Source organism: Lepisosteus oculatus, chromosome 24 (assembly GCF_040954835.1).
Source record: "Lepisosteus oculatus isolate fLepOcu1 chromosome 24, fLepOcu1.hap2, whole genome shotgun sequence".
NCBI lineage: Eukaryota > Metazoa > Chordata > Actinopteri > Semionotiformes > Lepisosteidae > Lepisosteus > Lepisosteus oculatus.
In genome coordinates this window covers 15,323,322-15,341,640 of record NC_090719.1, presented here as the reverse complement: position 1 = coordinate 15,341,640, position 18,319 = coordinate 15,323,322, and the positions used below count along the sequence as shown (strand labels likewise).

The window sequence follows — 18,319 nt, the reverse complement described above, 5'->3', positions numbered from 1 at the left end:
CCAAAAATAAATTCACTGTTCATCTGTTCTTTGTCCACCTACACTAAATGCAAATATTTCCTACATAATCTGAAGGACATGGTCCACCTCAAGAGCTCTACCTGCTGGGCATATTGAATACTGCCATACCTGTCCACACATTGAGCTGATAGAGCAAAAAACTCTTATTATTTCAGGGTAGAGTAAGAATAGGAAATATATATGTTGCATTTTGATCTCGAATGAGATGAATTTCAATTAAGTACAGAAGGATTTTTTACACAAAGGGCTGTGGGGGTCTGGAACAAGCTACCCAGTCATGTTTTTGGAGCTTCTTTCAAGAAGGAGCTGATCCTCAGATCAACACCACGCTCTCATTTACAAACCTCCTTCCTTTCAACTGAATACATCCGCACCACAAGGACTATTAGATGAAATTTTGAATAATTTCCTCAATATTGGAGAAGAAGGAAAAGACAAAAACAGGAATACAATGAAACCTAAAATTTAATTATCATTATTGTTACATTATTGTGTCTGGCAGTGCACATGCCACATCCATGAATGACTTTTGCAAAAGAAAAAGGCACAGGCTGTCATCTCTTTACACTCTGAGCCAGTTCCAGGCTGCAGGAAATTAAGACACTTCCAAGTGTCAAATTCTAATAAGCAGTGGCTCATTCATGCAGTTTCACTACCTTCAGCCCTTGTGTGTGAGAGTGCTCTCCGTGCGCATTAGTGAGCATTGCATTCATTACACCAAAGAAAATCGTGGGAAGAATTTCACCACAATGACCATGTTCAAGACCAACAGAATGTGCGGGACTTGGCACCAAAGGGCAGTGATACACTTACACTTCTTCATTGCAATGGCAAAATAATTTCTAAAGAGATCATTCATAGTATAAACTGAAAGATAACTTCATGATTTTGCTGCATCTTGATCGACATTACCATTTAAACATTATTAGGTTGAAAATTTCAACTTAAGTATACAACAGCAATACTTTGTATACTATTTACCATAGCAGAGACATGATATTATTTTTTCTGCTTCTTTAAGCCACATCAGGGCCACTTTCTATTGCCAGATTCTGTCTGTTTTAGACCAGGAATAATTTGCAACAGATGTTACAGGCATATAGTTAATTACTACAACTTAACACAATATCATGCTCCCCTCAAACAAAACCTTCAATCCCTTAAAAAGCAGCATCTTCACTTCAGAACACATCTTCACACAGACTTTTAATACTTGGAGGCAAGGAAGAAAAGAGCCTGGCCTGGTGGGGTGGTACTGAACCAAGGGGAACACAGTCCCGTCTGCAGCAGGGCAGTATACAGCCCAATACAGCCCAGACGGAGACTGGGTCAATCGGACTGTGTGGCATCCCTCTTCTAAGCGTGACTGTTCTTCTCTGTGCCATCAAGACCTTCTAAACCCCTCATCTCATCATCTACAAGGCCTGCTGACTCTCAGGAATCCATGATTCCCCTTGGAAATTGTTTTTGTTGCTGTGAACGCTGTTTTCTCCGGGATCCTTTGGGGGTGAAAAGCACTCAAAAAATTCATGGAATTATTATTATATCCACGAAAATCAGCAAAGTCTGACAAATTCTGTGTGTTTGAAGCTGAAAGATTCAACTCATGCAGAGCATGGTGGATTTTCCTGTTCTATTAGCACCAACTTTTTAATTTTGTAGCAATTGCTTAGAAAGTATTCGCCATACAAGTTGGCTTAACTAAGACAGCTGGATAACAGACAGCTGCACAAGGGGTCTCCAGTCTTGGCCAAGGAAGCCCACACAACTGCTGGATTTCAATCCCCAGTCGAAGCCTGAACTGAGCTCAGCAAGCTGCTTGATCTGAATATTTGCAAGTTTTTTCCATTCAAATGTCTGGGATGCTACACGAAAACATTCAACCAGCTGGAGTTAAACCTATTATTAAGTCAGCTGAGGGTCCGATTGTAACTGAGAGCTGGAAGCGTGTGGGTCCCCAGAGCCAGGATGGGAGCCCCTCAGCTAGAGACTCACTTGGTGTGACAGGAGTGTGCCTGGTTTCCATGACACACAGCAAGACGGACATCAAACACGTGAGGCTGGCAAGATTCAATATCTCGTCCACCCAACGCCAACACCAGACCAGTGGGGACTGTTATCGCAGAACAGAGCAAACCCCAAAGAGCTGAGTACTAGCGAGCCATCGCCCTGCCTGTGCTAAAGTCAAGGTCCCGGTTCCCAGTCTTCAACTCCGAATTAATGTCACATGTGTTTCAAATAAACAAAATAGAAAATGTTTTCGTAAGACAACCGAAGCGCGGGAAGAGCTGGGCTCCCGGCGGTGGCGGCTCTGCAGCTGAGGCGTCGCACGCCCGCGCGGTAGGGCGGCCCGGGGCTCTGGGCGCCGCGCGGCTGCTCTACTGGGCGTGAGCCTGCACCCACTGGCACAGCCGGCTGGAGTAGGCGGGAGGGCTGACCGTGGAGAAGGCCTGCCCGGGGTACCGCAGCCTCTTCCACAGGTGCTCCAGCCTCTTCCTGAAGCCGTAGACGGTGAAGATGTCGATGATGCCCACGAAGTAGCGCAGCTCGGGCCCGTCGATGACGTGGAGGGGGTTTCTGAAGTTGGGCAGCAGGCGGCGGTTCTGCGCCTGGAGCTCCCGCAGTCCGGGGCCGGGGGCGCCGGGGGCGCCGGCGGCGCCGTCGAACGCCCGCAGGGGGATGTCGGGGCTGTCGCAGTGCACCTCCCTGACCTGACAGCGGTCCGTGCCGCACTCCAGCTCCGAAACCAGCAGCGTCGCGTCCTCCTCCACCGCGCCCGGCACCGAGGGGGCCCCCGAGTGAGAGGGGCTGGTGCCCGGGTTCACCGACCTGCGGCGGGGAGGGGAAGCATACAGCAGCCACCCATCATCATCATCATCATCATCAATCTGACGATATTTGTGCTCCTGGTATGCTGATGTGATTTTGGTGCAAAAGATGATTATTATTATTTCCATTAATATTTGATTATTCTTGAAACCATCTAGACAAAGCGATGGAGTAATTAAAAAGGCTGAATAAATGCTAGGGTACATAATTAAATGCTCAGAATTTAAATCTGCACGTTGTGATAAAACCATATAAGACACTAAAGGCCTCATGAAGAATACTGTGTACATTTCTGGTCACCATGTTATAAAAAAAAAGATATTGAAGCTCTGGGAGAGAGAAGAGACTTAAAGGAATGTCCCACACTGACAGGCTGAAGGAACTGGGCAGTTGTTGTGTAACTTGTAGAAGCCTCTAGTGTTAGCAAGTGAGTTACAATGCAGTTAGTTTCTGTTTTAGAGCTTTGGGGTGGATGTGACTTGCAGCCGGAGCACTACAAAGCTAGCCTTTTCTTTCTTACATGCCTGACAATCAGTCTTCTAAGGAAGGATGAAGACCACGACCTGAAAATCAAGAATTAATTTTTAAAAAAAGATTGTCAGGACTTGGCTTGCTCTAGCTTAAAGTGTAGAAATTTAGTGTCAAATGTTAGCAGTACAGGTGAATTCTGTGCATTAGTGGTCATCAATCCAGACTGAAACATTCTGAGTCTGCATTTAACCATTAATAAATCCCTGTTCTGGAATGGGTCATACAGATATGGTTCAGCTAGTTTTTTTCTCTCTCTTCAAATAAAGGACAATGAATGCTTTTGTGAAGCGTGTCCCTTATTCTGCTTTGCCCACAATTCTAAACAAGGGTTTGCTTGTTCTCTCCTAGAACATGTGTGTGAAATGATAACCCCTGGTTTGTCAAAGGCTGGTCTTGAATGCAGTTTAAAAGGTGTTGGCACATTAGATCCTGCCTCATTTACCAATATTTTAAAACATTCAGCTATTTAGCTCTGTGCCACTCAGATTCTTGGTGCTGGGAATGATGGAACAGTGGAAGTTTGCTGCAACATGGTGAAATCCCTATTATTGCACAGCTGTCTGATTTTGCTTCCAACATGCTTCAGCGGGAAACGCAGTGAGGGGTACCACAGGTGGGGAAGGGGGTGGTTCAAATGTTTCATCGGTTTGCTCTCGTTTGCAAACTTTTTTAAAAAAAAATCAAAGAAAATCTGGTTCACAAAAATAAATGTGAAGTCTGTGAACCAGACGTCTGAATCCTGCACACGTAAACGACACCTGACTGCAGTTTGAGAACGGAATCAGAGTGATAAATACAGAAATAACACCTGATCAAATTTACAGCTTGTCTGCACGCAGTAATCCTAATCCCTTCTCCCGGATACGATCTCTTCTCGCCCTTTTCCAGCTTTGTTTAAGCTGAACACTCATTTACTTTATTTAATGTACGTGTAGACTGTTTCCATTAACCCACAGATCTTGCTAGGTTTAAGCTAACCTAATCAATTTCAGAGGCTAAATAGACACTTCATTAATCAGATGACTAGTCCAATTAAGTCTCAGAGAGCTATAGATGAGAACTCAGAGCCACAGCCATGTGATATTTCTGCGGCATGCACGCAGAATTCTTCCAGGATTTGAGGCCACTGTGTCCGGCCTTGGCCAGGGAGTTGAACGTACTTCTTGGTGCGCATGATGAGGTTGGCGAAGGAGAGGCTCTGGCCCTTCTCGTCCTTGTGCAGGGGCTGATGGGCCAGCAGCAGGCTGTAGTCGAGCACGTTGAGCTGCTGCAGGAAGGCCGTGTCAATCTCCACCTGCCTCACCAGCCAGGAGCGCTGCTGGCCTGCCAGGACACAACGGGACACAGAGTGGGTGCCCAGGACCGGTGCCACTGCAGTACAGGCTCACTGGCCAAAATATTAGGAACCGCCTGCCAAACGAACAGACCTCCTCGTGGACATCCACTTCTCCCCTGGCTGGAACAAACCACCCAGTCCTCCAGAAAACAGGTGGAATCCCACACACCCCCACCTCACCCTTCCATCCAGTTCCTAACTGTTTATCCAGCACAGCGTCACAGGGGAGCCTGTCCCAGCAAGCAACAGGCGCACGGCAGGGTACACCCTGGATGGGACACCAGTCCATCGCAGGGCAGACAGACACAAACACAGACGCGCACACACTCACTTATCACATCTCCATCTGATATCTGGAAATGTACCCGAACACACAAGAACATTAAACTGGGTGCAGTCTGAGACCCTTTAACATAATATGCAACAGCAACAACATTCCTGTTTACCACCATGTAGTGCCAAGTCACAGCACGCTTTAAAGCAAATTAAAAAGTGAATTCTGATGGCCGAAGAAGTGCCTGGTACAGAAATGGCTGTTGGCATTTAGATCAGCTTTTGCATCTCTTCCATTAGAAGAGACACATTAGATTAAATCTGATGTATTCAATGAGGTGCTATTTAATAACGTCACAGTTTTACTTAAATGGATGCTTTTTTTTAGAAATAAATTAATCAACAATTATAACTAATCAACAATAATTCATTACTACAGCAGAGAGCTCAACAACAAGAGGGCCACCCAGGTGCTGGAAAGGGTAACAAAACAACCAGGGCTTGGACAAACTTCATGCTCTTTGTTGGACAGTGTGGTATAATCTCTTACCCAGATTGATGTTTTTCCCTTCAAAGTTCAGGTCCTTCAGAACCACAATGATCTGGCTGCCTTCGGGTGCTGGGTCTGTCCACCGACTCACCTGGCAGCCTTTTATATCGTACCTGGGAGGAGACAGTCAGCATGCACACCATGACAGCAACACATTACAGCATCTGCACCTCGCTATGCATGTTGTAATATGACCTTATCCAGCATTACTGGGGGCCGATGCATTGCACTAGCTAATTCAACTCCTCTGGGAATTGAGGCTGGGGGTGGCCAGGTCCGCAGTGACCCCTGTGATTTCTTGTGAGCCTGCAGGGAGAGCTGCACAGGTCCTGAGCAGGTGGCAGAAAAAGAAACATCTACACCCCCTCTGATGCACCAAATTCCACTGCAGGATGCTACAAGGACCTAGGATATGTTCATGTTGTGGTAAGTGCCTTACCGTGCCTCTATTCTCTCATCAGGGTAAAACACGCTCTGCATCACAATGAAGTATTTCTGAAAACAGCAACACATATCCAATAAACACAAGCTCAGTCAACTATCTCTTACACTTCATGTGTGGTTTACATTGAAGAAGAAATGTTTTTAAACATTACCTTGCTCTGATGAGGGATTTTGATTCTATGGACCCCTAGGTAAAAAAACGCATTCATATCATTTTAAGCCCAGGACAAAAAGGCAAGAGAGAGATACTCCACACCAGACAGCACACACAGAGCTCTGCGCTATTGAAAATGAAACACAAACACTGCAGTCTCAATGCTAACAGCCACTTTTAACTTTTTTGGATATTGCACATGACCTACGATCTCATTCAGCTTCCGGACCCTGACACTAAGAAACTCTGAAGCACAGAGGTGGTTCTCATCATAACATGCACAGCCTTGACGGAAAAAGTCTACCGTAAAAAATTACCAAAGGCCAAACAGAGCACATCTGCATCAAGAGGTTTGATCCTGTCCATCATGTAGGGCCCTAATGCTGTTATAAACAACCAAATTCTAATAGGGATCAGAAAAATGAGATAGCTCCACTGTTACTGGGGGTGCTAACTATAATATTTACAATGCTCCGCTTCAGTTCTTTCCTTTGAGCTCCATCTGTTTTACTTTCACACCCATCCACAGCCTGCAGCGAGCAGGAGACGCTCGGACCCACCCAGGAACTTCACCAGCAGCGAGTGAGGGTAATTTTCCAGGTGCTGCATGTAAATCTTCAGGTTGGACAGGAGGAACTTCGCTTCCCGCTTGTTCTGCGTTTTCAGGAAAAACTTCTTGTCGTTCCTGGAGAAGAAACAACAAAGCTTCACCACCTCAGGATGGCCCACATCGCATGGAAGAGCCATTACATGAAATCTGTTCTCTGTACCATAAATGAAAACCTAAAGATAAATTGAGCCAGTCTGACCTTCTTTTTCATCTTCTGCCTACCTTCTGTCTAGCATGATCTTGTGAAGGTGCTAGGAGCACAATCATATAGTTGTTTGAGGGCGATTCCCCAGGATACTAACAGGAAATGCCTGGAGCAATCACTGGTACAGCAAGACACTAGCAACCACATGACCCAGACAGACTGATGTGGGTGGGACAACTGCACTTCTGCAAAAGAAGCAGTCCAACTCTTTCAGACAGGTTAAAGCTTTAGAGTAATCGGGGGGTAGCCTTATACAATAAGTATAGGAAGCTCATCCTCCAGACGAGTCCACTTTCAACCACAAGCCTAGGGAAGTGAGCTCCATTTTTGCCGTTGAAGCTTCTCTGTTGCAATTTGAACTGACTGATCTGATCTCTTTCTGATTTGCAGAGCTTTTAAACCGTCAGCCTTCCTGGTCCTCAGGATATACGCTACTCTCTACCGCTTGAAGTACCCCAGACCGGGTCAATGCAACCAGCCTGCTCACCCGCGCCATCGCAGACTGACACTGTGAAAGACAGCGGGGCTGTAGCCAGTGTGGGCGCAGAACTCACGTGAGGAAGAAATCAGCTTTGCTCTTGGAGTTGCTGATGAACTGCAGGTAGAAGCCTTCAGAGGAGAGGGAGCTCTGGTACTCCTTCTCTGACATCCCCAGCGAGCGGCGCAGACTGGCAAACACTGGCCCTGCGAACGTCTGCATCTTAAAGCCCTGAGGGCACAGGCACACAGTCAGCTGATTTGATATGCACACAAGATTGCACAGGGAGAAAGAGTGTATGTATAAATGCCTTCTTTTCTAGGGCAAAGCAACACTGATTTTTATGACTTTTCCTATGGTTTATTAAATTTCACATTAATATTTCATCTGTGTTAAGATTTAATGATTTTGTCCAAAGGCATCTCCTCACAAGGAGATATCACTCCCCTTTAAGACAGGAACAGAAGCTTTTCCTTCTTATTCATTATGAATGACTGGTGAATTGCAAGCCCATACCATCGGCCCAGATAATTCCCACATGCACACAGTCAAGATCTGAAACTTCTCTTTTGCTTTCTCCCACTCCAGATGAAAGCAGGCCGTTACAATTATAAAATGCATTTGAATTTATTGAGAATCTCTATATATAAATATATTGTTGTAGTTTAAAAAGGTAAAATAATATTGATGAATCCTTTACCATGTTTTTTTAATTAAAAATTCATTAACTAAAGCCTAAACAGTGCTAGAGATAAATATCACCATCCTCTTTCTGAAATTGGTCTATTCACTAGAACCTTTGTTACCATCTAATAAGCCTAAAAGAGGTATCACTGATCAATAACCTAGAACTTCATTATAACTGTATTCAGTAATTTATGAATAAACTTGTTTCCAAAATAGACACAGTCATTACACTTTAAGGTTAGGAATAATGCTGTACTAATACAACAATCACAAAAAGGACAGGATGTCACAAACTCAAGTAGTACAGTCAGAATACTCACCTTATGCACCTGAGTGACTTCTACTTTAAAATCATCTTCACTAAGTTCATCCTAAGGAAGGAACAGAAATAGGAAATTCTGTAGCAGACTTACATTGAAAAGACTGTACCCCCCCAACACACACGCGCACACACACAGATTTAAAAAAAACAGCTGAATGGGAGAAGTGGCCACCTATGCTGACTCAGATAGTGGCCATACTGATCCTGCAGTTCGGCAACTTCATTGATTTGCAGCGAACTGGAAAGCTGTGGTCTAAAGAGGAGTGTTTGGTGCTTCGTGTGAGATAACCAGCAGAGCAGCAGCAGTGTGGCATACTGGCCAGGTTTCTAGCCTCCTAACTGAAAGGCGTGGGTTCAAATCCCTGGTGAACCTCTGCTGTCACACCTCTGAGCACAGTGCTCCACTGGCCTTGCTCCAGGAACATACCCAGCTGTATGACTGGGAGGAAATTTAAGTCTGCTTATGTTGAAGAAGTCAGTGTTCCTTCACTAAAATACAAAATGAGTTATAAGCGTTCTCCTTGTTTTTATCATTCAAATAGAAAGTACTAAAATATTATTATTGATGGAGATGATAATAACGTGACAGCATTTTTAGATTGCTAAAATAATTTCAAGACATTATATTACAAAGTACCTTAAGCAGGGATACACAATTATACCAGAGGACTTTTCCATAGAATAATACAATTTAAGTTTATACAGTATGGGTACTTGAACCAACTACTGTACAGATTCAAACCTCCAGGGTTTCAAATGACACTTCAAAGAGAACAATGTGCTGGGGTTAAAGATATCAGTACTCAGGCCTATCAGAATACTCAGCTGATTCATTTTTTATTCTCATGAATACAACTGCATTTTCCCCACGTAGCCTGGAAAGCCGTGAAAATAGTAAATCATAATACTCTTTGTTATCATTAAAACACATGAAATTGTCAGTCTGCAGTTATTTGACTGTATTGTGTTATTCTGTTATTCTGTTAGGGCACAATTACATATTCCAAAGGAATCAAGACAACCAAAAGAATGATAAAACAGTATATTACATTTTGAATCTGACTGTCAGAGGAACTTGCAAAACTTCCTCAGTTCTCTCTTGTAGATTCTTCTATATAAAACTCAATAAATAACAGAGAACCATCCCAAGAGTTTTTAACCCAGCCGTGTTGTTTAAGATGACGGTACCCTGGCTTCTTTCCAGAAATGACTGGATGAGATCCTCACATCAATTAGCTGCTAACTACCAAATGAGCTGGATAGTCTCTCCTTGCTTGTAACTGTTTGAATATGTTTCTGTTTCCACACTCAGTATTATGATGGCGACTGGGTGAGGGCAGGGAATGGGACAGTGTGAGTCAGAAAGGCCACCGGGCTCTCTTTGACCCACACGCTGAGTCAGCCTGCTGCACCACAATAGGACTTAGCTGTTCAGAAGCACATGAGCGTGTATTATTCTCATGTGATCTCTCATTCATAACCAATCTGCCCTGTTGGATGCAGCAGATGTGATCACTTCCCAGTGAAAATTTCAGGACACACACAAGCTATATATATACACAGTAAACGCTGTCATACTACGGTATTTCTTCACACTTCACCTTTGGCATGCTATCTGTCCTGCCCCACAAGACGAGAGCTTGGAACATTAGTAACACCAAAAGCGTGTTACTTTCTGATGGAGCGGTGGCCCTGTGGCTCAGGATCTGCACCTGTGGCTGGAAGGTTGCTGGTTTGTATCCCGCAGAGGAATCCTACTCTGTTGGGCCCCTGAGCAAGGCCCTTAACCCCAACTGTTCCAGGGGTGCCGTATAAATGGCGACCCTGCGTTCTCACCCCCAGCTTCTCTCCCTGTCTGTGTGTCTCATGGATAACAAGTTGGGGAAAGCAAAAAGACAGATTCCTAACTCAAGAAACTGTATATGGCCAATAAAGTGATCTTATCTTTAAAAAGAGTCCAGAGCAGCAGCCCTAGGGAATTTTCAATAAGAAAATCCAAACCCTCACTAATCAAATCTGCCAAGTTTAAAGACCAGCCATACCTCTTCTGGATAGAAAAAGGCTGAAAACCTAATTATTCTGTCACTCAAGAACCGCGGTGCTCTTCGTTTGCAATGCTGATTAGCAGCTCTGTTCTATATGCCATTACATTCTCTCTCACAGCTCATTTCCCATCAGCTTTGAGAAGTGCAAAGAGCCTGCAGGAGTATCATTCTGAATAAAAGAACAAAGTGCATCTCATGTGAGCTTATCTTAATGATCATTCTGGACATCTAGCAGTAAACAGTATATGGTTAGAGATCACTTCAAACAGGACTGCAATTCATTCTGCAAAGGATTCGTTAAAACCCTGGTTCATTAAAATGAACCAGGGACCAGCTTTGTCCCTGGTCAAAAGCTGGTCAAAATCACACAGGCATGTGACATAAAGACAGTCTAATCGGCTCTCATCACCAGGGGCTGCTTTGCATTCCTGCTGGACTCTCAGTGGCTTCGGTGAATAAATTATTTGTGTGACTGAACCACTATGCCCTCCCACTCAAGCAGAGAGCAGCTGGCAATCGAAGCACCTATGAGCCCTGCCATGGAAGACCAAGGGGACCACTAACTTAAAAGGGTTAAACGTTGATCATGCAGTCAACGAGTCTGGCTGGGTCACAAATAGGAGGGTTTATCACAGAAGGCTTTCTTTGCTACCCCAGAGGGGCAGGTTCTACTGTAAATTTGCACTTCTGCTGTATCATCAAGTCAGGACAAACAAGGAACTCACTTCTTAAGCTTTGTAAGCAGGGTCCTCTTGCTTGCCAGAGCCAGTTTGTACTCCTGTGTGTGAGTACATGAGCAACAGAGATTTCTCCCAGATGAGATATTCATGCACTGAGCTTTCAACGACGCTTCTGAATGAGGTTCAGCGTTATTAATTCATAACTGATGGCTTTCAGTTTTATTCTGCATTTTTATTTCAGCAATAAATACTTAAGAGCTAATTTATCTGGCTGAAACTGTTATCCAAAAGCAACTTATAAAAATAACAAATACATTTTCTTTTAAGTGTTCTATATTTTACACATCTCAATAACAAAAAAAAGCTGTCACTTTACTGAGCTAGTTTTGCTGATATTAACTTACTAACTTTTTTAAAATAAAAATCAATCAAAAATAAACTTAAAAGACTACATTGAACTAAAAAATTGGAAATGTCCCCTTTTTTCTTAGCAGTGAAGCTTTTCAAGTGCAGTGAGGCCAATTGACACAAAGGAGGAACACTGTACTTGTGTGAAATAATCCAGAAACAGTGACGGCCCCGTAGTTGGATGATTCAGTCATTGAACAGGCCTTGCTGACTGCACTCCAAAAAAGAAGGAGTAGTTAAAAAACTCTTCAGTAGTTTATCACAAACGGAAAGAGAAGGAATCCCAGCATAGATTCCCAGGTTTGAAGGACAGGCCAAAAGTCTAAAGTGGATTCGAAGGCTAAATTGAAGAACTGTGTTAAAGATTCTCTCTCAGCCTGTGATGCAGGAAGAATGCTTGGTATTAAGTCCCGGAGAAGTCTACCTTTCTCAACTGGACAGAGCATCACAACATAAGCATGGCTACGAAGGTCATTCGGTCTGATTTGGTCATTTAGTACTTACTGTAGCAAGAAAATATGCATTTATTTTAGCATGGAGAGCAAAACTACAGCATAAAAACATTTGCATCTGTGTTGCTAACTTGCCCATCTGTGTGGAAAACAATTGTTGTAAAGCATAAACAGATTGCAAAAATAAAATAAATCTTGGAGACTACAACAAGTAAAAGATAGTAAACCTTAATCTGACTTAGCTGGGTGGGGGCCATGATGAAGATAGGTTTCAGGAAAGAACCCTAACAAGGTACACCATTCTGTCAGGGGAGCAGTTAAGAAGGTTTTCCTCGTGTTTTCTCTGACAGATCTAGCCTCCTGCAGGTGGACTGGATGCCCTTCCTTCTGAGCAAGGTGTTTATCCCTCCAGCAGGGAGACGGGCCTAAGACTTCAGATAACAATAGCATTTGTTTGGCCTCACGTGGTCTCTGGGGGTGCTCTGAGTGCTGGTTTCCATGCTCGGAGCCCAGAAGCCCTGCCTTATTAGCATGCTACACAATGCAAACATCTCATCTCCAGCTGCACTATTACAGTCCGTCTCTGAAGGCCCTTGTATTGGAAACAGTTTCATACCTAAATGAATCACACAGAGACTCTTTCTATACTGCTGTGCAATCAAACACTGATGAAAAGTACGCAGATTTACCTTGCAACGATCTAACAGTTCAACAGTTGCACCTCTTCAAGAAAACAACTGACACACGCTCTAGGGGATGAGATTATCTCGGCTGATAATGCAACAGTAGTCGGTTCATAGTCAGTCATAACAAAAAAAACAAATGCATGCAGGGAGCTGACCACATTCTGATCATGAGGAAGATGATTCCCTTCAAGCTGCAGTCTCGAAAAAATCAGCTGCTTGCGAACGATGGGAAAACACGGACCGAACAAACCTCTCCTGCTTGTAACCTTTCTAATGGTCCCAATGGTGACGGAGATAAAGGAGTGAGACCCTACCAAGCCACCATCCTGTCCTTCAGACCCTGCAGCTCTGTGTGCCGAGGTGCTGCAGCCGGTCAGATCAGGACACTGGTCCCATTCTCCCGGTCGTGGGAGAGGCCTTACCGAAGTTTGAGAAAGTCAAGGGTTTGTCACAGGACTGCACAGCACAGCAAGCGCATGGCGAGGGCTGGTTCGCTGCGGAGGGGCGTGCCCAGAAGGGTGATCAATGAGTGGTCTCTCACCAGGGGCGGGTTGTCGATGGTGTTCTGCACGGCAGCAGACAGGCCCTCCTTCATCATGCAGGTGAGGGCGTAGAACTCGTGCTCCTGGTCGATCTCGAACAGCCCCAGGAGCTTCCACTGCTGCCGCAGACGCCAGAGCAGCCTCCTCCTCACCGTGCGCGAGCGGCGCGGCGCCTCCATCTGATCCAGACACACACACACACGCGTGCGTTACTGCGGGGGGAGGCCAGCACCGGGCCTGCACTCACACTCCGGCTCAGGGCTCCTGGACGATGTGTGCTGTTTGCAGAAGACCGGCCTATTCAAACAACCCTCTTGTGAAAATACTGCAGGAACTGAAAATCGGCACACGTCCCTAATGGACCACTGGGAAGATATTTACACTGTTCATTTACACCGGACAGTTGTATACTGATGCGCACAGCGTGCTTCTGTCCTTCCATTCACTTTCTAACGGCTGAATTTCGCCGATCCCTCCCCAGCAGAGGCTATGCTGCTGTTTCCGTTGGAGGGGAAAGTTAGTGTTTACTCCACCACTTACTTATCTCAAATCTCACTCCGAAATCTTCACCTCCGAGTCCTAGGTATGAACCTTAAATTAAACACACCATCCCCCTGTCCATTTGCACCAGCCACTGCCAGCAGGTGCCAACGCACAGACTTTTATTCAGACGGCTCTGCAAGAGGCAATTAAAAGGAAAACCTGGGAGTTCCGGCACAGCGCAGGGAACTTAGAACAGCTAGTGGGAGGAACAGCTTCTGTCCGTGTCTCGGAATAACCCAACAGAAGATCTTCAGCGAACGCTGAACTCTGAGTTGTCTCTGGCTGCCTAGTTAGATAGCTTTTTCCTGCATTTGTAGGGTACAGAAGAAGAGGGGTACTTTATTTGCTGGAGGGAAGAGATAAAAAGTAGTAGTTTTTGGCTGCCCTATCTTTTCAGTCCATCGCCCCTCTGTGAAATGTACTCGGGTGCCAGGGGGCACCATCCCATTTACACGGTTTGTGACACGTGTCCCTGGCCTCCATCAGAGTCTCCACTAGGGCATCGTACTATAAACAGGGCTGGAACATCCAAAGCACCGAGAGAAAGCTTGGCTTTTTGCCGCTTTTCTGAATGCAACAACCGCAGGTTGAATGAACAGCTGTTGACTTCTTAAAACAAGTAATAGAGCGCAGGCAGGGAAACCAGCACGTCCTGCTGTTACCGGTTATAGAAGCAGCGAGTCTGCATCAACCAGCCTCGGGCTTAATTGTCCATTTTAACAGCTCAATAAGTTTTGCTTTTGTTTTGTTTTTGTTTCCTTGCCAATCTGGTGGCTTTACAAGTTTCCAATCCAGCCATTTAGAAACTGGACTGCTTGCGCTTTAAACCGCAGCAATGTGCAGCCAGTCCCGGGCTCCACCTCCCCCCGCTGCTGAACAAGCCCTGGCCGGAGCGGTGCACGAACACCGGGCGGCACGGCTCTGACCGGACTCTGCGAGTCGAAAAGCCGTGTCCGAGGCTGGGGGCTGCCGCCAGCGCGCTCTGCATACACTGGGAGTCCCGGACATGTCCACTGAATGGTACAGTACTGGACATCCCACCCCACTGGACAGCGAACCTCATCATGTTGCCCGTTATCACCCAGCCTGCCCGGACGTTTCCTGAACGCGCTCCACGCCTGATCGGTACTGAGCACAGCCTCGACACAGATGTCAGATTCTCTACTTAGCGAATACACTTTACTGACAGACGTGAATGCAACGTATGTTTTACATTTTTATTTGCACACATGAAACGCTGTTTTCCGAAAGAACACCGAAAACCAGGACCTATTAAAGTAAGCATTAAAAAGCTGTCCGGCAAAGAAAGATTAAAAACCCATTACGCGATGGAGGGAAATGTACAGTAAATATGAAACTGGAAACGTACCGAAAGAGTAAAACAATTGGAATATTAATTGTGAAATACACGTTAGATGTCATAAATTCAATTTTTTAAAATGACAGATCCCGGCAAGAGTTGACAGGCGCGCACATACCTCACTTTGGCTAGTCATTCAAGCGCAGGTGAGTCCCAGCTCGCTGCCCACGCTCAGACGGCATCGCCAAGTGTCAGTCACAGGGCACGGTGGGATTCTGCCCAGCCCACATCAGCTCATTTAAAGCCACTGCCGAGCGATATCGCCTGCGCTGCTTTCTTCGCCACCACAGCGCGTCAGCGCGGCTCCGCGCCGGCTGAGTCAAAGCCCTCCAGACAAACACCGGGCGCCGAGCGGGCGCGTCCACTGCACGGGAGAGCAGAGACAAGCCCCGGTTTGTGACACGGAGCGCTACGGCTGCTTTCCGAGGCACATCGGCGCGAATTGTTGTCGTGAAATAGTGAGAGCTCTGCTTTAGACAAGGGAACTGTGGCGGGCGCAGCCGCGGCAGTTCGGGAAGAGCGCTGCTGAACTCGCAGGCGTGACCCAGCCGCGCTACTGTGTTATTGACAGCACTGCGGATAAAGAGGTGTTGCTTTGCGTTAGCTTCGGGAGCACGGATCTCGTGAGAGAGAGAGCAAATAATGTGGGCATCGATACTAACAGGTTCTTCTTCATGCACCTTGCGAACAGGACTTGGGCTGAAGCCATATAGCTTCATTGGAAAAAACACACCAAGCATTTTGACAATGACGGCTTTTGGCCGTTGCATTTTGTAGCATACATTAGTACGGTATGGCACGAAAGACCACTTGAAAACGTACAGTAATAGACACGAGTACATGAAAGTGCATTAAAGTTTTTTTTTTCCCCCATATGTGGGAAACCGCAATTTCAGCCCCGTGTTTGAGTTTGAAAACCAATATTCGTTGCAGCGTTGTAACGGCGTCAGCAGCCGTCCAAAACCTTAGGATCGCCCGCATTGCACACGTGAAACACGCCCGAAGGCAGGAGAGGGCTAACAGCAAGCCGGGTATGTTATGGGCAGTAAAGAAAGATTTATCTTGATCGACTCTGGGCTCACTACTACCAACTTCACAGACCCCGAACACCGCTGATCGTGCACTGATTAACGTGATTTCAGAGACTTTAGTTTAAGAGATCACATATTCTTCGTCATTAACCTTTAACTGACATTAGATCAGAAATACTGTTTATACATGCTGTTTAAGATATACGGTGATGAAGTCCTTGTTAATTGGCTTGTCGATATGCGTGTAGCCTCCACACCAATTAAACATTGATACACAGAATGCAAGCAAATGTACCCACCCTGTGGTTGCACAGACCCTAATTATCCACTAATATTGGAGTGACTAACGTTAGTTTAGGAGGGACGGTCCGACAACGCCGCGACTCACCAGGATATGCAAACTTGAGAACATACGGTGCTCTAGCGCGGTGCCTTATCTGCGTCGGCGAAACTGCCGGAGTACGGAGCCGGCTCGTCTTCACGTATTGACATCCTATCTGCTTCAACGATAAACTTCGGATTAAATACGGAAAGGTAGTTAGAAACAGAGTTGCCCTGACGATATGCAAAACTCCATTAAAATAGGCAAAATTAAGATAAGCTTAAGTCGATACAAAATTCTGAACGTGCACAGAAATTCGTGCCGATACATTGCATCTTAAATGGCTGTATTCACCCGCGTTTATCCTCAATCTTTGCAATATTTTTTAGTATTAAAAACTTGGATGAAAGTGACATACACTACTTACAGTATTAAAACTATAAACTACGTCTGCAGTATACCTTTAATACTTTACATTTCAGGAAAAATACATTCCGGAAATAATGATTATATTCAGTGCTTAAATGTAACTATATAAAGCGAGGTGCTTTTAATTATTATTAAAACATGGTCAGGCATCTCTGCATCAACTGTTCAGTAGCCCCTTATAATACTTATCACCATCATTCTTACAGGAGACTTGTCTCGCAGTTTCGAGAAGAAATTTCTAAGACTTTCCCCGCTGTTGCGGAGTTCGCGATGGGCCGATCATCTCGCACACATCCTATGCATTTTCAGGCTAAAGCGACTAATTTGGTAGCAGAGTGAAGCCGATGACATCCCTACTATTCAGCACTGACGGAATTTAAGATGAATCGCAGCCCGGACGCACACCAGGTGTGTTAACAAGTTTAGAAAGTGCGACAGTCTAAAGTCGCGATCGTCTTAGCCAAGGTGGGCCTGCCATTTATGTAAACCATATGGAAATAACCGCTATAATAAAAAAGGCATGCTCGTTGTAATCCTGAACTTTTTTGCACCAGTTGTTCAAGGTATCAGTCGTTAATACATACTCGCATTTCCCGAAAGTGGGTTAACAAAACTGCAAAAAAAAAAAATGGATTTGCAACAGAACAAACAAACGTTTTTTTTTTCGGTCATGTGTGTCTTGTTAACGCAGGGGCGCAGTTGCTGGGTTACAGCCGAGCCGAGCTTCCTGGGCGAGCGTGACCCCCCGACCCCCTGCGGCAGCTGGAGAGGAGAGCCAATTGAGCGACAACCTTGCGCATTCCCGGAGCAGGAAAGTCAAACCTATTAACGATACGTTTTCAATACTCTTGAACGCAGGGGCGTTGCCAGGAATTGCCAGCATAGGGGGACCCCTCCAATTTACAATTTACACTCCTCGAGCGGTATAATCAAACAGCAGAATTAGCGGAACCTTATATATATATGGTTCAGGTGGGGAGCTGCGTCAGCATGCGTAGGCTGCAAAGGAACAAGTAATAGGTTTATTCCATGCTGAAAAAAAGTACCTGAAGAAGGCTTCACGGCCGAAACGTTGTGTTCTCCTTCTTTTTTTTTTCAGCATGGAATAAACCTATTACTTGTTCATTATATATATATACACTGTCTCTCTCTCTCTCACACACACACGGATTAAGCAACAATTACCCAGGCTGGCGAACGCTACTGTATTGCACTCTCTAGTGAGGTTTTGGCCTTCTACAGAAGTCGCAGGCGTCGGGCATATGGCGATATAATCTCTAGAGAGTCGGCGAATTCCCGTTCAAATGACAGCTCGTTTGCAAAGGTCTCTCATATGAGGACTTTCTCTTTAGCTGAAGAAAAGCTGCAAGAGCTCATTTTC

At 45.3% G+C, this 18,319-nt stretch overlaps 1 protein-coding gene and 1 long non-coding RNA gene across 4 annotated transcripts; one reads left to right on the top strand and one right to left on the bottom strand.

The window, feature by feature from the left end:
- Positions 1-468: 468 nt before the first annotated feature.
- On the bottom strand, positions 469-16,659 carry pip5kl1 (phosphatidylinositol-4-phosphate 5-kinase-like 1). Of its 3 annotated transcripts, XM_069183320.1 has the most exons (12): positions 16,576-16,659; positions 15,275-15,729; positions 13,956-14,101; positions 13,253-13,432; positions 8,439-8,489; positions 7,508-7,662; positions 6,699-6,823; positions 6,137-6,171; positions 5,980-6,035; positions 5,541-5,653; positions 4,542-4,704; positions 469-2,850 (listed from the first exon to the last, which is right to left on the bottom strand). In XM_069183320.1, the coding sequence occupies exons 4-12, from the start codon at positions 13,430-13,432 to the stop codon at positions 2,400-2,402; spliced, it is 1,329 nt and encodes a 442-aa protein (XP_069039421.1). In that variant the 5' UTR covers positions 13,956-14,101; positions 15,275-15,729; positions 16,576-16,659; the 3' UTR covers positions 469-2,399. The 3 variants fall into 3 exon arrangements, with proteins under 3 accessions (XP_069039421.1, XP_006640846.3, XP_069039422.1); XM_006640783.3 differs by lacking the exon at positions 13,956-14,101; XM_069183321.1 differs by lacking the exons at positions 13,253-13,432; positions 13,956-14,101.
- On the top strand, positions 16,632-17,935 carry LOC107079883 (uncharacterized). The gene is made up of 3 exons (XR_001480790.2): positions 16,632-16,721; positions 17,145-17,346; positions 17,630-17,935. It is a non-coding gene; the product is annotated as an uncharacterized lncRNA (long non-coding RNA).
- The last annotated feature ends 384 nt before the right edge of the window (positions 17,936-18,319 follow it).